The sequence below is a fragment of the Megalobrama amblycephala genome, linkage group LG1 (genome assembly GCF_018812025.1).
Source record: "Megalobrama amblycephala isolate DHTTF-2021 linkage group LG1, ASM1881202v1, whole genome shotgun sequence".
NCBI classification, from domain to species: Eukaryota; Metazoa; Chordata; class Actinopteri; order Cypriniformes; family Xenocyprididae; genus Megalobrama; species Megalobrama amblycephala.
The window spans coordinates 33,057,501-33,081,314 of record NC_063044.1 but is presented as its reverse complement, the minus strand read 5'-3'; the positions used below and the strand labels follow the sequence as shown (position 1 = coordinate 33,081,314).

Below are 23,814 nucleotides of genomic sequence, written 5' to 3'. Positions count from 1 at the left end.
CATATGGCTTCCTTTTTGCATGATAGAGCTTTAGTTGGCATCTGCAGATGGCACGGCGGATTATGTTTACCGACAGTGGTTTCTGGAAGTATTCCTGGGCCCATTTAGTAATGTCATTGACACAATCATGCCAATGAGTGATGCTGTGTCGTCTGAGGGCTCGAAGACCATGGGCATCCAATAAAGGTCTTCAAACTTGTCCCTTACGCACAAAGATTTCTCCAGTTTCTCTGAATATTTTGATGATGGTATGCACTGTAGATGATGAGATTTGCAAAGCCTTTGTAATTTGATGTTGAGGAACATTGTTTTCCACAATCTTTTTATGCACTCTTTCACAGATTGGACAGCTTATGCCCATCTTTACTTTTGAGAGACTCTGCCTCTCTAAGACATCCCTTTTTATAGCTAATCATGTTACAGAGCTGATATCAATCAACTTATTAATTTGCTAGATGTTCTCCCAGGTGAATCTTTTCAAAATTGTTTGGTTTTTCAGCCATTTGTTGCCCCCCAACTTTTTGAGACCTGTAGCAGGCATCAAATTTGAAATGAGCTCATTTAGTGGATAAAACTGTAAAAAATCTCAGTTTAAACATTTGTTATCTATGTTCTATTGTGAATAAAATATTGGCTCATGTGATTTGAAAGTCTTTTAGCTTTCATTTTATTCAAATTTAAAAAAATGTCCCAACTTTTCTGGAATTCGGGTTGTATTTGCAAAGTACTACAGAAAAAGGGAATATATTTAAAAGACAATAAAGTATACTTTTTTTCACTAGGGTTTACAACCCACAGCTTCACAATTAATAGAGATGGTATGACTAATTCACACACGCAATCGCTCTCATTATGTACTGGTACTGTGCGCTAATTTATCTTTATCTGATTTACAACGAGCCGAAATCTGTAAGAAATGTTACTAAACAGAGATACAATAACTGCTGAAAGTTTTATTAGTCAAGCATATTTACAGTACAAACCTTGAAAGTGAACTGAGGGCAAAAAACAAAACAAAACAAAAAAAACAAAACAAAACTCAGAAACACAATAATCGTTCATTAATCATAATCAAGGTAAAATGTTAAATTAATTGAGGTTTTGATTTTAGGTCATAATTGTCCATCCCTAACTTAAGTGTGCAGCTTCTCTCTGCTGTGGATCCTCTCGTGTGTTTTCAGATGTTCTGACCGGTTGAATCTCTTGTCACAGTGTGAACACTTGTAAGGTTTTTCTCCAGTGTGGATCCTCTCATGTGTTTTCAGATTTGTTGACCGATTGAATCTCTTGTCACAGTGTGAACACTTGTAAGGTTTTTCTCCAGTGTGGATCATCTCATGTGTTTTCAGAGATGATGAACGACTGAATCTCTTGTCACAGTGTGAACACTTGTAAGGTTTTTCTCCAGTGTGAATTCTCTGGTGTTTTTTTAATTCGCTCCCTGTAGTAAAAGTCTTCTCACACTCAAAGCACACAAACTCTCTCACACCAGTGTGTATTTTCTGATGTGCTTTTAAATTTGCCAGCTGTAAAAAACTCTTTCCACACACAGAACATGAATATGGCTTCTCCTTCATATGAACTGTCAGGTGTATCTTCAGGCTTGATGCCCTATTAAATTTTTTTCCACACTGATCACATGTGAATGGCTTCTCACCAGTATGAACACTCATGTGAACATCAAGATTTCTTTTTGTTGTGAAGCTCTTTCCACACTGATTACATGTGAACGGCTTCTCTCCCGTGTGGATCCTCATGTGAATCTTAAGACTTTGTTTGGCTATGAAATTGTTTCCACATTGTCTGCATGCATACGGCTTCTCTCCAGTGTGGATCCTCATGTGACGCTCAAGACGTTGTTTGGTTGTGAAACTCTTTCCACACTGATCACATGTGAACGGTCTATCTCCAGTGTGGATCCTCATGTGAACCTTAAGATCATATTTAATTGTGAAACTCTTCCCACACTGAGTGCATGTGAACGGTCTCTCTCCAGTGTGGATCCTCATGTGAATCTTAAGATCATATTTAATTGTGAAACTCTTTCCACACTGATCACATGTGAATGGCTTCTCTCCAGTGTGAGTCTTCATGTGACGCTCAAGATATTTAGCTGTGAAACTCTTTCCACACTGAGTGCAGGTTGTAGATTTCTTGGCTCTTCTTTTCTTTAAAAATGTCTTTTTAGTCTTTGAGCGACTCAAAGTTTTTTCTCCAGGTTTGTCATGATGTTTCTCCTCCACTTCACTCAGTTCTTCACTCTCCTCCTCCTCTTTAATCATATCTATAATGGAAGAAAAAAAATCATTTTATTTTCAGTACATCAAAATAATCCAAAGAAAGAAATATACATATATACATAAAAGTGAGCCCTGATGTAATAGCAGAAACTAGACAACTGCTATAAAATATTATCATCACTTTGATGCCTTTTTATAAATTAAAGGTGCCCTCGAATGAAAAATTGAATTTATCTTGGCATAGTTAAATAACAAGAGTTCAGTACATGGAAATGACATACAGTGAGTCTCAAACTCCATTGTTTCCTCCTTCTTATATAAATCTCATTTGTTTAAAAGACCTCCGAAGAACAGGCGAATCTCAACATAACACCGACTGTTACGTAACAGTCGGGGTGTACACCCCAATATTTGCATATGCCAGCCCATGATCGAGACATTACACAAGGGCAGCCAGTAATGTCTGGATCTGCACAGGTGAATCAACAGACTAGGTAAGCAAGCAAGAACAATAGCGAAAAATGGCAGATGGAGCAATAATAACTGACATGATCCATGATATCATGATATTTTTAGTGATATTTGTAAATTGTCTTTCTAAATGTTTCGTTAGCATGTTGCTAATGTACTGTTAAATGTGGTTAAAGTGACCATTGTTTCTTACTGTATTCACGGAGACAAGAGCCGTCGCTATTTTCATTTAAACACTTGCAGTCTGTATAATGCATAAACACAACTTCATTCTTTATAAATCTCTCCAACAGTGTAGCATTAGCCGTTAGCCACGGAGCATAGCCTCAAACTCATTCAGAATCAAATGTAAACAATATAACAGTATACAATACTCACATAATCCGACGCATGCATGCCGCATGCATGACGAACACTTTGTAAAGATCCATTTGATGGTTATATCAGCTGTGTAAACTTTGTTTATGCACTGTTCAAGGCAAGCGCGAGCTCCGTGGGCGTGGAGCACGAGAATTAAAGGGCCAGTAGCCCTGAATCGGCTCATTTATAATGATGCCCCAAAATAGGCAGTTAAAAAAATGAATTTAAAAAAATCTATGGGGTATTTTGAGCTGAAACTTCACAGACACATTCAGGGGACACCTTAGACTTATATTACATCTTTTTAAAAAAAAGTTCTAGGGCACCTTTAATGAATGTTAAGTAATGTCCCTGAAACTTTCTATGAATGAGGATCATTGATCTTTAATTATTATTTTGAAAACATTATAGACAAATCCCATGTTTCTATAGTAAGAACTTCAAGGTGGAGTAAGTAGATTTTGAAAAACACGGTTTGGAAGTTAGTCCACCGACACCAACAATCGCGTAACCAATCAGCATTAGGGGTCGTGGCTATAACATCGAGGACAGAGAACGAGTAAGAGGGAGTTTTGAGGGGAAAAAAAACAACACAAAAGAGCTCAAATGAACATCACTAGAATCCTGCATTTATATGATTAAAACTTTTCCAGCGCTGGGTAAAAAAATATTAAATGAAATCATTATTTTGTTGTGCGTCAGCTGTGATAAACAGACATCCACTCTCATTACCTGTGTAACAGTGGCCAGATAGAGTTGAGCAGGTAAACCACTTCACACTGACGACTGCTAGAGAATGAGGTGTTTAGCGTCATTGTTAGTGCTCTCAATAATCTAATCTAATATAAACATTTAAAAAAATATACAATAGTTCTATAATTTTAATTAGGGTGACCATATTTTGATTACCAAAAACCAGGACACTTGGCCCGGCAATACTCAAATGATACCTCAAAGTTTACTCAAAGATGCCTTATAATTTCAATACATTTAAAATATGCCTCCTCTGTATGGATATAAAATTGTTATATTACAAAACACTATCTATAACCAAATACACAAATTCAGATAGGCTTCTCAGAGGTTACTCAACATATTTTATTATGACAAGTTAATATCTCTTCTGTATTAGAAAAATAAATAAATAATAAATAACTAAAAAATACCTCAGCTATATTAGCAATACAAATTTAACAAAAATAGCTCTCACAAACGTACAAAAACTAACAAAAAGTGTCTATATATTTGGTTTTCTTCATCCTGTTTTTCTTCTTCTTGCTTGCCCTTCTATATTTTGCTGTAGAGCTGATCTTTCCCAGCATTTTTTTGTTTCTTATCAAATAGGCATGAAAGTTATAAAGAAATTTATATAGGCCTATCAGCTGTTACATCGCAAGGTACAAAGGAAGAGCCCAACGAGCTGAACTCATTGTAGACGATAGCTGTAGGTTGCTCTGCTGTTACACGAAGTATCTGTTATTCAGTTACAGATGACTGCACAAATCATGCATACTAATGAAAACATTATAAACTGTTACCTAGAAGTAACCAACTGTAGTTTAAGCATAAGTCAGCCGCGACGCTGAGAATATAGTTACTTTTATGGAATAATCCTGTCTTGGGATACAATGTGAACTAATATTCTCAGTTGCACGTGCAATCGCGCATGTCTGCGAAACTCATTAATATTAATGTATGCTCCACCTTCGGAAACCGAAAATCTCAGAAACCGAAAATCTGGTAACACTGGTCAATTTAATGGCCCAATGAAAAGTAATGAAAACCAGGACATTTTCATCACTTTATAAAAAAAACAACCAGGGGTGCATTTCCCGAAAGCATCGTTAGCCAACTATGGTCGTAAGTCCCATTGAACTCTATTGGTAACGACGGAACTTGCGACCATAGTTCGCTTTGGGAAACGCACCCCAGGACGGCCAGGACAGGATGTGAAAACAGGACATGTCCTGGGAAAAAAGGACGTTTGGTCACCCTAATTTTAATACCAATTTTTAGTTCAGCGTTTTTTGCTGCACAAAAGGTATTCTCAATATGCGTTCTTGTGTTTGTGAAACGTCATCAGTCGCTAATAAAAATAGTTATGAAGAGCTTAAATATTATTAGAAATGTATTTTATGAACCCTAGTGAAAAAAAAGTATACTTTATTGTATTTTAAATATATTCCCTTTTTCTATAGTACACTGAAAATATACTAACAAAAAATGTACTATCATTAAATATATAAAAAGTATATTAGTATCATATTTTCACAATGCAACTTTTAACACACTTTAAAATAATTGTACTTTAGTATATTTTCTAAAAAATATATTTTAGAAAAATATACTTGAAGTGTAAGTTCAGTTCATTTTTTAAAAGTGTATTTATTTGCACTTTATAAAAATATATTTGAGGTATATTTTAACAGTGTGCTGAACATGATCATTGTAACAATGCACTGAAAGTATATTTAAAAAATACATTATTTAATATCCTGAAGTTGTAGTGTATCTAATGTTAAATTTGAGTGTATTTTTAAGTTTACTTCTTCATCCTTGGAATTCATTATATTACTTGTGCTATTTATTTCAGTATGACTAATGCCTTACAAGCCCATTTAGTATATGCAGTGTAGCTTATACAATTTCCAAATATGTGTAAATGTTTATTAAGTTTACACTGGCAGAATCATTTTACAATCATACACAAATCTATATTAATCAACACACCAGCAGCTCAAGTAATGCGAAAAAATATGTCGAGTGGTTAAACTTATCGGAATTCAAATGTCTCTTCAACTTGGTCTGTGACCAATCAGATTTTGTTGCTCACTGCCTTCAGCCAATCAGAGCTGCTGACGTCACGGTCCTCGTCTGAATCCCCTCGTTCAGTCACTCAGGTGAAGTATAATGTCGCAATGTATAATTTATTTAATAAAACACTGAAAGCGCAATACATCGCTCAATCTTGGGGATTCTGACCAGTTCAATCAAGTGACATCGCAGCCTGACCGTGATGGCGACGACAACCGGCTAATCTAATGGCCTACGCGATCCTGAAAGAACCGGAGAAAAGTGCTGCTATTGGGAGGTGAGTTGTAGTCTACCAGTTAACAAACTTTATTTTATTTTCTTTAACAAACGGAGAGCGATATTTCGGCTTGATATCTCCTTTTTGAGTTTTTGTGTGGTGGTTTATGGCACATGTTTGTATGCAGCACCAAAACATTCATATGATTGGTCAAATCGGCCCGTATTCTGTACGATATTAATTCATAAAGTGTTTTATGCTTGACTATGTACCGAAAACAATATCGACATGCCATTCTGATACAGTTCCTGCTGCTAATCCTCATTTACTGTTCAGAAATAGTATTGGTTCAATGTAGGATTTAGACAGACTATTGTAAACGTGAATAAAGAGTTGAACATGCTGTCTTATATCTTTGGTATATTCTGTCAACAGATGCTGTTCTTCACGAGTCTCTGCGGTCATCATTGTGCCATCAGACACAATGAGAAGCTCATCAGAACATGGAATATAATGTGTAATTTGTATTTGTGTATAGAGGGTCACCATGGTCCAATATTTTATTTTCTTTAATGAAAAACATGGTAAGTTTTGCTGAATCTAAGTTTAAATAAAAACTATTGGATTTGTCAATGAAATATGTCTCTTCATTAGTGATGTTGTTACATTTTATTTATTTTAATGGCCTTGAAAACAAATGCATTCAACTTTGGGAAAATGTGTTAAACTGTATTTAAATAGTAGCACAACTGTATTGTGTGAGATTATGTAATTCAAAGTACAGTAGTCAACATTTGAAGTGGATCAAAAAAGTTAGGACAACTTTGATTAAAGGTTTTGATCCGCTTCAAATGTTGACTATATTATACAAAAGTACAAAGTGTATTGTTATTGACTGCAAAGTGTGTAATGTTTAATATTTGGAATAAGCCAAGGTACTGAGCATACAGTATATACTATTACCTGTAAAATAATATATTCAGTGTATATTGCTTGTGTTTTCTGAAGACACTCGTAATTATTTTGTAATGTACTTAAATCACAAATAAAGTGTACTTATAACACAAAGTGTACTCATAACAGAAATAAAGTATACCTATAACACAAATAAAAGTATACTTATAACAGAAATAAAGTATACTTATAATACAACGTATATTATAACAAAAAATATACTTTTAACACAAATAAAGTATACTTATAACCCAACTTAAGTACACTTTAATATCACTAATCAAGCATGTAATTAGTCCCTACACAGACATATACTTAAAGTGTACTAAGTATACTTGAAGTTGTTCCAATTTAGCACACATAAGTATACTAAATATACTTAAAGTTGTATTTTAATACTACTTAATTTCAACTTAAATATACTTAGTACAAAATTAGTTGTTTCAAAATAGCACACTTTAAATGAACTAATCATTAATACACTTGAAATATACTAATAATTAGTCTTGCTGCAAGTATACTTAGTATACTTTTTTTTCACTAGGGAAACATCTTTATGAAAATAAAATTAGCCTTGTTTCAGTCTAGAAATGCACTGCAGCTAAAGCCATATTCTATTTCAAATCTGAAGATAATTTTGAGAAAACATCTAAAATGCTAACTGATGTTTACTGTCATCCTCTAAGCATCTATTCAGTGTCTCTATTGTTTTGTGGTGCAAACTGCCCCATTCAGTTTCAGTCTCTCCTGCACACATTCACAGCTCTCCGGCTTGGTTATGGCTCTAATTATAATTCTTTTGTCATTATTGTAATTACTGATGACTCTCTATTCACACTGTTTTTGTGAGCTTTACTATTCAAACAGCTGCATAAGGGCTAGCTAGCATGTTAGCACCCCATCAAAACATGACAATTTTGATTATGAGATTAAAACCATGTTTTTGCTCCAAATTAACTCACTCTAATGCAAGCCGAGTGTTTTAAACAACGTTCTGTGATCAGATGTGGCTTCAGAACAAAAAATTATAAAATAAAAATTTCTGAAATGTCATATAATTAATGAAAGTCTCACTCTCTGACTTTCTGCTCAAGGGTGCCCTCTGGCTTCCAGTATGAATGGAACAGACATAATAGCGCTCCATAATGCTCACATCACCACATTTAAGAGTAAAAAAATCGAATAATAGAAATTTGATGTAAACATATGTGAATATATCAATATTTCTCAAAATGTACATGCTTTTGAACCAAAAGCCACGGGGGACATTGTTTAGTCAATCGCTTTCATGAAGACCATCAGTTTTTTTTTTAAGTGTATGCAGCTGAGGTTCATAATTCATATTAAAATATCGACTCACTTGGCGTTTCATTTTCATAACTTTCAAGACATTACTGTCACTATAACATTTTCAGAGTAAAACAGAAGACAAAAACTGAAGCTTGAGGTAATTACAATCTTTTATACTAAATCTAACTTTAAAACATGACCTGATGTTGACAATATGAAAGTTTCTGAAACTCTCTTTACTGACCATTTGTTGAAAACAAACATTTGTACCCATTTCAGTTTGACTGTTTATATAACTGTGATGAAATGTTTGAATCTTTCTAACATGAATGTTGTTCAGCATCATGAATGAATGAAGAATAAACACCAACCTCTTTGTTCTTCAGTATCTTCAGTGTGTTTCATTCTGCAGGGTTCTGGATCACTCATGTTCTCACTGTCCTCTTTAATAAACTCAGTCTTGGGAATATTCTAGCATTTATTGGGGAATTACAGTGGGAGGAGCTTCGGTGATGACATGATTGCAGTGGGAGGAGCTTCGTTGATGACATGATTGTAGTGGGAGGAGCTTCATTGACTGTGAAGTCCAGTGTAGGAGGAGCATCACTGATGATGTGACTGTGATGGGAGGGGTCGATCTGCCAAAATCAAACATATATCAGTTTGAGTTTGTTTTATAATAAATGACACTTGTAAGCATTTATGCATGTCTGTCTGTTTATTGTAAAGTAACTGATTATAATGTTGTAAATTATGTTTATTGATGATCCTAACATTATTCTGCTTCTTTATTCAACAGTCAGATATCAAGAAATACAAAAAAAATAAATAAAAATAAAAAAATACAAGTAATGTAATGTCACTTCTTGCAATTATAAATAATGGTAAGAAAAACAGTGGAAAGCATACCCTAGTGGAAAAAGTATACTAAGTATACTTGCAGCAAGACTAATTATTAGTATATTTCAAGTGTGTTACTGATTAGTTAACTTAAAGTGTGCTATTTTGAAACAACTAATTATATTTTAGTTGTAATACAGTTGTGTTTTAATACAACTTAAAGTATATTTAGTGTACTTTTGTGTGCTAAATTGGAACAACTTCAAGTATACTTAGTACACTTTAAGTATATGCCTGTGTAGGGACTAATTACATGCTTGATTAGTGATAATAAAGTGTACTTAATTTGTGTTATAAGTATACTTTTATGTGTTATAAGTACACTTTATTTGTGATTTAAGTACACTATAAATTAAATACAAGTGTCTTCTGAACACACAAGCAATATACAATGAATATTATTTTACAGTAGTACTGTATGCTCAGTACCTTTGGCTTACTCCAAAGACAAAAAAATACACACTTTGAAGTCAATATCAATATACTTTGGTATTACTTATATTTTGTTTAATATAATCAACATATAAAGTGGATCAAAAATCATCTTTTATCAAAGTTGTCCTAAATCCTTCTTCTTATGACAACTTTGCTGAACTTTTTTGATCCACTTCAAATGTTGACTACTGTACTTTGAATTACATAATCTCACACAATACAGTATTATAATTGTGCTACTATTTAAATATAGTTTAACACATTTTCCCAAAGTTGAATGTATTTGTTTTGCTTTGGTAAAGTTGGTTTTATTTTCGCACATTCGGATTCAGTATTCAATAGCCTTGTTAATCACACTACATTGGACATTCAGTGGACATTCACAAGTAAATATGCCATTAAAACAATATTTGCCTATTTTGATCGACTGTGAAAAATGTTGTAAGTTGACAATCGTTGGTTGTCAATATCATGTCGCTGCTTAAAATCCGCAAACATTAATTTATTGCACATTTATTGGAAAGTCTGAATGCATCAGAAGTCCGAATGTGCGAATATAAAACCAACTTTACCCAAGTATTTGTTTTCAAGGCCATTCAAATAAAATGTAACAACATCAGTAATGAAGAGACATATTTCATTGACAAATCCAATGTTTTTTATTTCTTAACATAGATTCAGCAAAACTTATCATGTTTTTCATTAAAGAAAAAAAAAATATTGGACCAATGGTGACCCTCTATACACAAATACAAATTACACATATTTCATTTTCTGATGATCTTCTCATTTGTCTGATGGCCGCTTACACAGTGACCGCAGAAACTCGTGAAGAACAGCATCTGTTAACAGAATATAGCCTACCAAAGATAGAAGACAGCATGTTCAACTTTTTATTCACGTTTCACGTATTAACATTGAACCAATAATATTTCTAAACAGTATAGGATTAGCAGCAGAGAACTGTATCAGTACGGCATGTCGATATTGTTTTCCGTACATAGTCAAGTTTGTTAACTGGTAGACTACAGCTTACCTCCAAATAGCAGCACTTTTCTCCGGTTCTTTCAGGATCGTGTAGGACATTAAATTCCTAGCCGGTTGTCGTCGCCATCTGTCAGTCTGCGATGTCACTTGATTGAACTGGTCAGAATTCCCAAGATTGAGCGATGTATTGCGCTTTCACTGTTTTATTAAATAAATTATACATTGCGACAAACAATATAATTCACCTGAAAACCCCTGAGTGACTGAGCGAGTGGGATTCAGACGAGGACCGTGACGTCAGCAGCTCTGATTGGATGAAGGAAGTGAGCAACAAAATCTGATTGGTCACAGACCAAGTTGAGACTTTTGAATTCCGAACGAAGTCTCAAGTTTAACCATAGACTGTAAAAAAAGATGGACGACGCGACGCCGCTTCCTTCCATTGTATTGAACTGAAGCCAAAATGGGCCATTGAATGGGCGCTGACACGTTACGCAATACGTCAAAAAAAAAAAAAGTTTGGAGCCTGGGCATGCGCAGAAGGAATCGTCAGTGGAGCCGGAGGCGGAGTCGCGGTATCAAACTTCCGCCCAGACGACTGCGTCATCATTCATGTATTTTAAATAGACTATAAAAATTATATACAATTTAAAATTCTACCTATAAAATAATAGGCTATTCTGTTTCTAGAGCAATAATATTTTTGAAACAGCGAATTCAGAAGATAAAATCAATATAATATGCCACTAGAAACAACTCTAAATCGTCAGAAATGGTCCTGCCATTTTAAATCAAGTTCAACTAACGTTACAGGAGATCGATTGCTGTAATTAGAGTAAGATGTCATTAGTTTTGTCCTGCTAATTATTATTTTATACCCATAAAAATAATAAGTAACTGCCAGATAACGATCACCTGCTTTTTCCCGACATGGTTAACATTAGGTGTGTTATCTTAACTAATAACATTTATTAATTAGCTTATAACGCCCACATTTAATGTGACTGAGAAAAGTTCAGTGATCCGTCAGATCCTGTAGGTCGGTTAGTACAGTTTACTGCTGAACAACTCATTTTGTTGGTGTTAAATAACAAAGAAATCGAAAAATAATAGTTAGTTAATACATCTTCAATCTCCCCTCGAAGCTCCGACAGTCCTCAGACAAGCTGTCAATCAACTTCGAATCATGACGACACGCCCCGTTTTTATAGCATCAAATTGCTAGCTAAAATCTAAATCATCACAAAAACGAACAATTGAATATATATCAGCGTGATAACAACTACCTTAAATGACCAAAACCATCTTTCAGAAAGTTTTATTTGAAACAGAATTTATTTTTAAGTTTTCACTGAAGTCTCATTCGACTGCATTGAGAGGGCGGGGTTTATGACCTGTACTGCATCCAGCCTCCAGGGGGCGATCAAAGAGCCCGCGGCTTCACTTTTCAGGACGTATGAGACACACCCGAGTTTAACCACTCAACAACATATTTTTTTTGCATGTAACGTTACTTGTGCTGCTGGTGTGTTGTTCAATATAGATTTGTGTGTACGATTGTGAAATGATTCTGCCAGTGTAAACTTATTAAACATTTACACATATTTGGAAATTGTATAGGCTACACTGCATATACTAAATGGGCTTTTAATGCATTAATCATACTGAAATAAATAAGCACAAGTAATATAATGAATTCCAAGGATGAATAAGTAAACTTAAAAAATATAATCAAATTTAACTTTAAATACAATACAACTTCAGGATATTAAATAATGTATTTAAAATAAATAAATAAATACTTTCAGTGCATTGTTACAACGATAATTTTCAGCACACTGTTAAAATATACTTCAAATATATTTTTATAAAGTGCAAATATACACACTTTTAAAAAATAAACTGACTTTCACTTCAAGTATATTTTTGTAAAATATATTTTTCTAAAATACACTAAAGTACAATCATTTAAAAGTGTGGTAAAAGTTGTATTGTGAAAATATGATTCTAATATACTTTTTATATATTTAAAGATAGTACATTTTTGTTAGTGCATTTGCAATGTACTATAGAAAAAGGGAATATATTTAAAATACAATAAAGTATACTTTTTTTTCACTAGGGTTTACAACCCACAGCTTCACAATTAATAGAGACGGTATAACTAATTCACACATGCAGTCGCTCTCATTATGTACTGGTACTGTGCACTTATTTATGATTTACAACGAGCAGAAATCTGTAAGAAATGTTACTAAACAAAGATACAATAACTGCTGAAAGTAAGCTGTTATGTCAGAGCACTCTTTCAATAGGAAACAATATCCCAACTTTATTAGTCAAGCATATTTACAGTACAAACCTTGAAAGTGAACTGAGGGCAAAAACAAAACAAAACTCAGAAACACAATAATCGTTCATTAATCATAATCGAGGTAAAATGTTCAATTAATTGAGGTTTTGATTTTAGGTCATAATCATCCAGCCCTAACTTAAGGCTACGTCCACACGAAGCCGGATCTTACCCTAAACCTATCTTTTTTTTCCCTCGTCTCAAAAAATATCTGCGTCCACACGAAACCACTGAAATGACTCAAAGTGATGTAGTATACATGCCAGACCAGTATGTGGCGCTGTAATTCTGCCGCAGAAATGCACTTAAAGCAGCGAAGAAGACTTGGAGCATGCTCATAAACCTTGCGCGCTGAATACAAACTTTAGCTAAGCTTAGAAATAACGTTTTATTTTGGTTCAGTAGCTTCTGCAGCACGAACGCAAGCATCCAGAGTCTGCTATTGCTGTTGTTGGTGCTGTTTTGTGCTGTTAGCGCGTCTGACTAGGGTCAACACGTGGGATGATGACATCATCGTTTCAGAAAATATACGGATTGCCCCGTCCACACGAAAACGCAAAGACGGCGTTTTCAAATTTTTCCACTCTGGGACCCGGTTTCAAAAAATAGCGGTTTCACCTTTTGAAAACGCCGGATCCTTGTGGACGAAACGCCTATCCGATAAAAAAAATTGTGCGGATTCACAGAAACGCGTCTCCGTGTGGACGGGGCCTAAATGTGCAGCTTCTCTCTGCTGTGGATCCTCTCATGTGTTTTCAGATGTGATGACCGGTTGAATCTCTTGTCACACTGTGAACACTTGTAAGGTTTCTCTCCAGTGTGGATCTTCTCATGTGTTTTCAGATTTGCTGACACATTGAATCTCTTGTCACAGTGTGAACACTTGTAATGTTTTTCTCCAGTGTGGATCATCTCATGCGTTTTCAGAGATGATGAACAACTGAATCTCTTGTCACAGTGTGAACACTTGTAAGGTTTTTCTCCAGTGTGGCTCCTCTCATGTGTTTTCAGAGATGATGAACGACTGAATCTCTTGTCACAGTGTGAACACTTGTAAGGTTTTTCTCCAGTGTGGATTCTCTGGTGTTTTTTTAATTCGCTCCCTGTAGTAAAAGTCTTCTCACACTCAAAGCACATGAACTCTCTCACACCAGTGTGTATTTTCTGATGCGCATGTAAATATTGCAGCAGTGAAAATCTCTTTCCACACACAGAACATGAATACGGTTTCTCCTTCATATGAACTGTCAGGTGTTTCTTCAGGCTTGATGCCCTATTAAATGTTTTCCCACACTGATCACATGTGAATGGTTTCTCTCCAGTGTGGATCCTCATGTGAATCTCAAGATTATAATTCTTTGTGAAATCTTTCCCACACTGATCACACTTGAACGGCTTCTCTCCAGTATGAACTCTCATGTGAACATCAAGGCTTTGTTTGGTTGTGAAATTGTTTCCACATTGTCTGCATACATACGGCTTCTCTCCAGTGTGGATCCTCTTGTGAATCTTAAGATCATATTTAGTTGTGAAACACTTTCCACACTGAGTGCAGGTTGTAGATTTCTTTGCTCTTCTTTTCTTTAAAAACGTCTTTTTAGTCTTTGAGTGACTCAAAGGTTTTTCTCCAGGTTTGACATGATGTTTCTCCTCCACTTCACTCAGTTCTTCACTTTCCTCCTCCTCTTTAATCATATCTGAAATGGAAGAAATAAAATAATTTTATTTTCAGTACATCAAAATAATCCAAAGAAAGAAATATACATATATACATAAAAGTGAGCCCTGATGTAATAGCAGAAACTAGACAACTGCTATAAAATATTATCATCACCTTGATGCCTTTTTATAAATTAATGAATGTTAAGTAATGTCCCTGAAACTTTTTATGAATGAGGATCATTGATCTTCAATTATTGTTTTTAAAACATTATAGACAAATCTCATGTTTCTGTAGTGAGAACTTCAAGATGGAGTAAGTAGATTTTAAAAAACACAGTTTGGAAGTTAGTTGGGTGACCCCAACATTAATCGCGTAACCAATCAGCATTAGGGGGCGTGGCTATAACATTGAGGAGAGAGAACGAGTAAGAGGGAGATTTGAGGGAAAAAAGCAATACAAAAGAGCTCAAACGAACATCACTAGAATCCTGCATTTATATGATAAAAGCTTTCCAGTGCTGGGTAAAAAAATATTAAATTAAATCATTATTTTGTTGTGCGTCAGCTGAGAGATCGCCTCTTATTTATCACAGACCAACGAATTTCTTATCAAACTGAGATGTTTCTTTCTTTTAGGTACGTCCGTGCGTGCCGCGAGATCGAGACACGTCCCACCCGCAAATGAAGCCAATACAATAAGCCTAGCCTACTTTGAGGAAACTATTCAATATTCCACAGAATGAATAGTCTTGTTTTATTTGTTATATATCATTATGTCGTTATATTAGAAACACCCTCGCAGCATTAACATTCTCAACATGAGTCAGGAGAAACTGTGCTTCTCTTTAGTTTACAGATTACATTGCAGGAGAATATTTGTTTTAAATGTGAATTGTTTGATTTAAAAAGTAGACATTTCATGTTTTCTTTAGACCTATGTTTTTTGTGTGATAATTATTCGCTGAGTTTCAGTTTACTTTTTAGACGTTTCAGACAGATTTAAAGACAAGATGAAAGCGCATTCTGTTTTTTTGGTTGTTTTTTCATTTTACAAAAGCAGAAGGTTTCGTTTTTACTGTGAGCATGCACACATAAAAGTAGACCATTTGTAGTTTGTGATGATGTCTTGCACTAATCTGTATCGCCAAAAATGACGGAGTAGGCCTATTTTAAGTTTCAGCTGTCATGAGGAAAAATCCACCAGAAAGCGCCGGCGCGATCGTCGGCCCGAGGGTCAAAAAACATAGTTTCATATTTATGTTTAAATATTAGACTATAGCCTAATATTAGTTTTTAATTTTCATTTATGTTGATTATGAAAAGTGAACAGTATGTTTAAGATAGGCTAATATGATGAGCAGTATGTCAGGAGACATGCAGTGGGTCAGACGTGATTTTCACCACTTCATTTTATAATAAGCCTTTCTTTAAAGTGAATTTCGTTTTGTATAAATTGTATCTTATTTTTAATCAATGTTTTATCAACCAATTGCCTGGATTTACTAAATAGGAAGAAAACCAAGAACGTCATAATTAATTGATAAGATATTGTTGGTCGAACAATATGTTTTAGTTGAACATTATCTGTAGACATACTGGAAACTAGCTGGAACCTTAAAATGGTCATTAATACCTTAATAGTCATTAAATGTTATACTGTTTAAGGTACTGAAGACTTTTATGCCCTTAAATTTATCTGAGCATGAGCGGAGTAAAATAATGAAAGTGATCAGCATGATTGATATTCAAAACGGTAATGCTGCATTGTACGGAAGAGGATTAGGGCCAAGCAATAATAAAAAAATAAAACCATTTTGAGAAAAAAAATCGTTAAATTTCGAGAAAAAAGTCGAAATAAAATGTTGAGAATAAAGTCATTAAATTACGAGAAAAAACTCGTTAAATTTCGAGAAAAAAAGTCGAGGTAAAATGTTGAGAATAAAGTCATTAAATTTGTTTTCGTAATTTAACGACTTTTTTCTCGTAATTTAATGACTTAATGGCTCAGTGAGGCCTCTAATGCCAGCAGGTTAATTTACACTTTCATAGCCCAGCATTTTTTTGCTGCACAAAAGGTATTCATAATATGCATTCTTGTGTTTGTGAAACATCAGTCACTAATAAAAAAAAATAGTTATGAAGAGCTTAAATATTATTAGAAATGTATTTTATGAAACATGAAAATAAAATTAGCCTTGTTTCAGTCTAGAAATGCACTAGAGCTAAAGCCATATTCTATTTCAAATCTGAAGATAATTTTGAGAAAACATCTAAAATGCTAACTGATGTTTATTGTCATCCTCTAAGCATCTATTCAGTGTCTCTATTGTTTTGGGGTTCAAACTGCCCCATTCAGTTTCAGTCTCTCCTGCACACATTCACAGCTCTCCGGCTTGGTTATGGCTCTAATTATAATTCTTTTGTCATTATTGAAATTACTGATGACTCTCTATTCACACTGTTTTTGTTTCTTCTCACTTCACCTTCTTTCAAACATTCAAATGAGCTTTACTATTCAAACAGATACATAAGGGCTAGCTAGCATGTTAGCACCCCATCAAAACACGACAATTTATGATTAAAACCATGTTTTTGCTTCAAACTCACTGTAACGCAAGTCGCGTGTTTAAAACAATCTTCTGTGATAATTTTTTGGCTTCAAAACAAAAAAAATGAGACAGAAAATATATTATTTTATATTATTCTGCACAGTGATACAGGCTATGTTGATTAGCATTGTGTTATAAATATAGACTATTATACTAAATATACTCTAATAAACTCTACCTGACATGGCTTGAAAACACAGATAATCTCTCTCTGCATTTTATTATCAAAGGGATTTCTGTCATATAATTAATGAAAGTATCACTCTTGCACTTTCTGCTCGAGGGTGCCCCCTCTGGCTTTTAGTATGAATGAAACAGACATAATACACGAGAGTGGTTAGAGCTCCATAATACTCACATCGCCACATGTAAGAGTAAAAATTGAATAAATATTACTGACAAAACATATGAGAATCTATAAATAATTCTCCAAATGTACACACTTTTGAACTAAAAGCCACGGGGGACATTGTTTAGTCAATCGCTTTCATGAAGACCGTCAGTATTTTTATCGTTGAATGCAGCTGAGGTTCATAATTCATATTAAAATATCGACTCACTTGGTGTTTCATTTTCATAACTTTCAAGACATTACTGTCACTATAAAGATTTTCAGACTAAAACAGACTCAAACCTGCCTTTTTTGTTGAAAACAAACATTTGTACTCATTTCAGTCTGACTGTTTAGAAATGTGCAGAAGTGTTTGAATCTTTCTAACATGAATGTTGTTCAGCATCATGACTGAATGAAGAATAAACACCAACCTCTTTGTTCTTCAGTATCTTCAGTGTGTTTCATTCTGCAGGGTTCTGGATCACTCATGTTCTCACTGTCCTCTTTAATAAACTCAGTCTTTGCAGATTTCAGCTCTTCCTGATGCTCTGATGGGAATATTCCAGCATTTATTGGGGAATTACAGTGGGAGGAGCTTCACTGATGATGTGATTATAGTGGGAGGAGTTTCATTGACTGTGAAACTAAGTGTGGGAGGAGCATCACTGATGATGTGACTGTGATGGGAGGAGCTGATCTGCCAAAATCAAACATATATCAGTTTGAGTTTGTTTTATAATAAATGACACTTGTAAGCATTTATGCATGTCTGTCTATTTATTGTAAAGTAACTGATGATAATTCGTAAATTATATTTATTGCTGATCCTAACATTATTCTGCTTCTTCATTCAACAGTCAGATATCAAGAAATACAAAAAAAGAATACAAGTAATGTAATGTCACTTCTTGCAATAATAAATAATGGTAAGAAAAACAGCTGAAAGCATAAAGTCTGTTGACAGCAATGAAATGAGCTTGAAGTGTCAATTTACAGCAGATCTGAAGACATCAGCATAATAAATGAGGTGAAAACAGGAACTATTGACATGAAATAAAGAGTGTTTTCAGCAGTTTCTCTGTTAATATTGATGATCCTCATACTATCAACACTCATTCAACAAAACATTCAGATCATCAGCTGAGCATCTCACTATAATATATTAAAATATATATTTTGTAGTACTTCATCTTTCAATCACTATGGCAAAAACTAACTTAATTTAGATTTTTTTTCTCCAGAAAAGAAGAAAAAGGATCTTATGTCATTTTACTTATCTAGCAAAAGCATCTAAGATTTTTCATATATATTTAGACTGAAAGCAAGACAAAAAATACTAAATAAGAAAAGCTTTTTTGTGTTTTTTTTTAGAAGGCAGCTGTCTGACACTGAGATGGTGAACGGGAGCAGATATCTTTCTTGGTGTGAACAGGCTTTAACAACAGAAAACTGGTTGCAGAAAATTAGCAGAAGTGGAACAGCTTAGAGTAATTTATTGATTTTAAAAACAACATGTTTAAAGAAACTTCCCTGTTCTATATATAATTACAATTAATTATATTTTTCATGATATACAACTCTCTGGTCAAGAGAGATTCTTGGATGTTGGTTTTATTGATCATTCTTAAAATTCTTAAAATCAGGCAGGATTGATTTGTTGGTTTGACTCTTTAAAGGTCAAACAGAAGAATTCACTATCAAAGGTTGGAAATGACTGCAGTAAAGTATTGGGTGTGAAATTGCCTGGGTTGCCAGATTTGTTTTTATATTCAGTAATCTGTTGCATGAAGCTGAACAAACTCTGAGTTTCACAATAGGTTTGGAGTTGACAAATCCAGATAAATCCAACCTGGTTTAGATCAGGATCAGATGTTTCACAACGCTCAGTATAAACCTTCTCTGTCAACTCAGGTTTAATCCAGAGTTTGCAAAGCGTGTGCATCTGAAAGAGTGATGAACAGCCAATCACACGGAACAAGGAGAACGTCAGTTTGATACACTTCTCGAGAGAGAGTCGCGCAATTCATGTCTCTTCTGAAGATTAAGAGATCTTTATGAAAAATATGAAATTAAACACATTTACAAAGCAGGAATAAACACTAGTGAAAATTTGAGAAAGAAAATATCTGACTATATCAATGCATGTGCATCAAACAAATATACTGAATAATTAATATAGTTTCACAAAAGAGCTCAAAAAAATACTTGTAAGCTTTATCTGTTTGAAAGATTTATATAATATGCATGTATTATATTTATTTTAATTTCAAAGCAAAGTTTAATATTGTCAATTACTATAATAGGCCTAATTATCATTTTTATTCCTGTTTCTATAAAAGTATGAATATGTAGGCTATCTTACAGCGACAATGATTTTGTCCTCCATTGTTGTTTTGGATTTCTGCCTCCTTCACTACTAAAGCAAGCTCCTGACTGGTTAAGGCAGTGCGAATTTGCGCCAAATTTACTAAAATATTTTTTAACTAAAATTTCAACTAAAATATCAATTTAAGTCTAGATTAAAGACACATCTCTTTAGTCTCTCTAAAATGTTTTCACTATAAACAGATTTAATTTGGAGATACAGGGGGAGTGGCTTTATTGCATCAGACACATGTCACTTACTCACAGCTGATTGGTCGAGTTTGGGTTTGTGATCTCTAACCCAGAATAAATCCTGCTCTGGAGCAGGTTAGCCGTGTGGCATAAGTTACCATAGCAATGAACCTCGCTAAAAACCAATCCACCTTCATGAGCCCGAAAAACCAGAGTTTGCTCAAACTAATCTTGAACTTACCTGGGTAGAAACTGAAACCGGCTTTGTGCAACAGGCCACAGGTGATAAAGAAAGCGACATATTCATTTCAGACCCTCCCCTCAGGATCTTTGTATAGGGTCCCTTTAGCTAAGACAAACAGATTTAATTTTTCAGTTGTACCATGTGCTATCCATTTGCTTAATTCAAAAAGGAAGAGGTAGGTTTTTTTTTATTATTATTATTATTTATTTCTAGGATATAGAAATTGGGCAATGTGCATGTTGATCCAGATGTTGCATCTTCTGAAGTCCTCGCAGGAGTTGGCGCCGTCTCTTCACAGGTGTTGGTCATCTGAGGTCTTCTTAAGAGGTTGGATCCAAACTGAAGCTGATGTACTCTCTAGTCACGGGCATCCCGAGATAAATCAGGAAAGCAAATGGAGAATAATTGTAGCTGCTGTTCATAACATTAAGTAAATATAGTCACTTGCAATTGATCTGATATTATTATGAGAATGCTTGGCTAAAGAGATGCGTCTTTAATCTAGATTTAAACTGATATTTTAGTTGAAATTTTAGTAAAAAAAAAAAAAAAAAAAAATTCGCACCGCATTAGCCAATCAGGAGCTTGCTTTAGTAGGCCTACTGACGGAGGCAGAAATCCGAAACAACAATGCTGTAAGATACATATTCATACTTTTATAGAAACAGGAATAAAAAATGATCTTGCTTGGAAGAAAGTGAGTGAGGAGGTCGGACAATCTGTTAAATAGTAAAAACGGTCTTTACTCGAGCTATAGGCTATATAAATATTGAGACTACACGCTTTTAATTGAGCTTATTCGCCGTATTTTACAACTACTTTCCCGCTGGCGAGTTGTGTATTTATTCAGAGGAAGTGTGTGGAAGAGTCTGGGACACATAAAGGAGCGGGAGAGCCCCTCTAGTGATGCGAATTCGCGTCTGTTGTGAAGTGAATTTCACGCGCGAATGAAGCGAGTAAACTCAAAATGTTCAAGCGTCCTACACGCGAATAGCGTGATTTATTCACGCATGTCGCGTCTGGTGTGAACAACTCATTAGCGGTTTGTTGTCACCATCAAGCTCAGGCTGCGATGCCACTTGATTGAACTGGTCAGAATTCCCAAGATTGAGCGATGAATTGAGCTTTCAGTGTTTTATTAAATTAATTAAATTAAGACTTTATACTTCACCTGAGTGAAGGGGATTCAGACGAGTGCCGTATTATGTAATATGTAATGTTACTTGTGCTGCTGGTGTGTTGTTTAATTTAGATTTGTGTGTGTGATTGTAACATGATTCTGCCAGAGTAAACTTATTAGATTTACACGTATTTTCAAAATGTAGACTGCACTGCATATATTAAAAAATTGGTTTTTAATGCATTAGTCACACATTTGAACACTTTCTGAAATAATTAAGCACAAGTAATAAAATGAATTCCAAGGATGAAGAGGTTGTTTGCAATCACGTGGTTCTGGTGACGCGCGAAATTCCGGTGGAGGGCAAGCAGTGAAAATTATAATGGAAGAGATGGAGAAAAGTCCTTTCTGTGCTGGTTTAGAAAGTTTTAAACAGAAAATCACAACATACGTTGGACATGATTCTTATGTTATGAAGAGGAGCGACTTTTTTACTGAATTGAAAGACTTGATTGCCATTGAGGAGGTAGATATAGAGAATGTGAAGCTGCCGTCACACCGTGTTCAGTTCTAGATTTGATTTGTTTATATCGCACTGCCTTTCTACTAGTGAAGTTATGGCAGTATTTTAATTTTCTGTCATGATTGTGAAAAATGTCACCATTGTTGGTCATTTATGCTGAATCGAGAATTGCAATAGGAACTCACTATCATTCGGGGAAAAAGACTGGACGGTGTAATAGCTACAATTTTAGTCTTGGTTGAGGAGACTAGGGTAAAGTTGGTTTTATATTCGTACATTCGGACATCCGTATTCAATAGCCTTGTTAATCACACTACATTGGACATTCAGTGGACATTCACAAGTAAATATGCCATTAAAACAATACTTGCCTATTTTTATCGACTGTGAAAAATGATGTAAGTTGACAATCGTTGGTTGTCAATATCATGTCGCTGCTTAAAATTCGCAAACATTAATTTATTGCATATTTATTGGAAAGTCTGAATTTATCAGAAGTCTGAATGTGCGAATATAAAACTAACTTTACCGAAGTGTTGAGGAGGTGAGGGAAGACGACTAGCAAATGTAATAATGTCACTAAATAAACACACTGCCTTTCACTCAAAATAATCACATACTTAGCTGAGTTTTGTATTTGGTTTTTGTGTAATAATTAACGTTAACGTTAACGTTTGCGAGTATGACTCACTTGCTTGTGAATGATTATAACTTGCACACAGCCACTTCAAACTGTTCACAAGCTTCTATGGGTTTAATTTTGGTTGTCAATTGTTGAGATTAATACAAAAATACAGCATGTCACTGTCTGTCCCCTGATCATGACCCTCCGATTCTCCTTCGTGGCCATATGGGAAAGTGAATATTTACAAAGACAACATTAAAACTACAGTTACATTTACACGCTTCCAACAAATAAATGCATCGACTTCTGTCAGCTTGTTAAACACATTTATTTTATTTGGACATTGAAGCAGCAGTGCGTGACTGTTTTCATGGTAACCACATCAACATGAACTGAGTTCTACAAAACTGAAGTGAAAACACAAAATTATCATTCAATAGGATAAAATAACTTCTCCTCCCTGCAAACGACAGCATAAAGAATGTGAATATTTAATCAAGTCAAAAACAAAAGGTAAGCAGGTATCCATATTCATTTCAGTATCAGCAGACGCAAAACGCTATAAAAGGCGACAACTTTTAAAGTAAAAAAAAAAAAATGAGTTATAAAAAACGGTATATGTTATGTAAACGATATAAACACTTTCTGGGTTCTCGATTTTATCGATTTGAGCAACCATAAACAACATGCGAATTTTGAGTTTTTATTAGGATATAGTAACATCACTCCCTGCCCTCCAGACTCATTCGCGCTGCTGCTGTGACATCATGTGCAAACAACCTATAAGTAAACAAAAAATGTAACTTTAGATACACTTAAGGATATTAAATAATGTGTTTTTAAAAAATCCTTTCAGTGCATTGTTAAAATGATCATTTTCAGCACACAGTGGATGTGCTGTGGTTCCTCTCATGTGTTTTCAGGGGATGTGACAGATTGAATCTCTTGTCACAGTGTGAACACTTGTAAGGTTTTTCTCCAGTGTGGATCCTCTCATGTCTTTTCAGATGTGATGAATCACTGAATTTCTTGTCACAGTGTGAACACTTGTAAGGTTTTTCTCCAGTGTGAATTCTCTGGTGTTTTTTTAAATCGCTCACTGTAATAAAAGTGTTCTCAC

At 34.6% G+C, this 23,814-nt stretch overlaps 1 protein-coding gene across 1 annotated transcript; it reads right to left on the bottom strand.

The window, feature by feature from the left end:
• Nucleotides 1-1,027: 1,027 nt before the first annotated feature.
• LOC125265783 (zinc finger protein 91-like) lies at nt 1,028-23,782 on the bottom strand (the record flags this gene model as incomplete). Its single annotated transcript, XM_048186292.1, has 5 exons — nt 1,028-2,284; nt 8,840-8,964; nt 13,743-14,135; nt 14,220-14,704; nt 23,582-23,782. Coding segments are annotated over 5 exons (2,355 nt in total), but the record flags the coding sequence as incomplete, so codon positions are not given.
• Nucleotides 23,783-23,814: the final 32 nt, after the last annotated feature.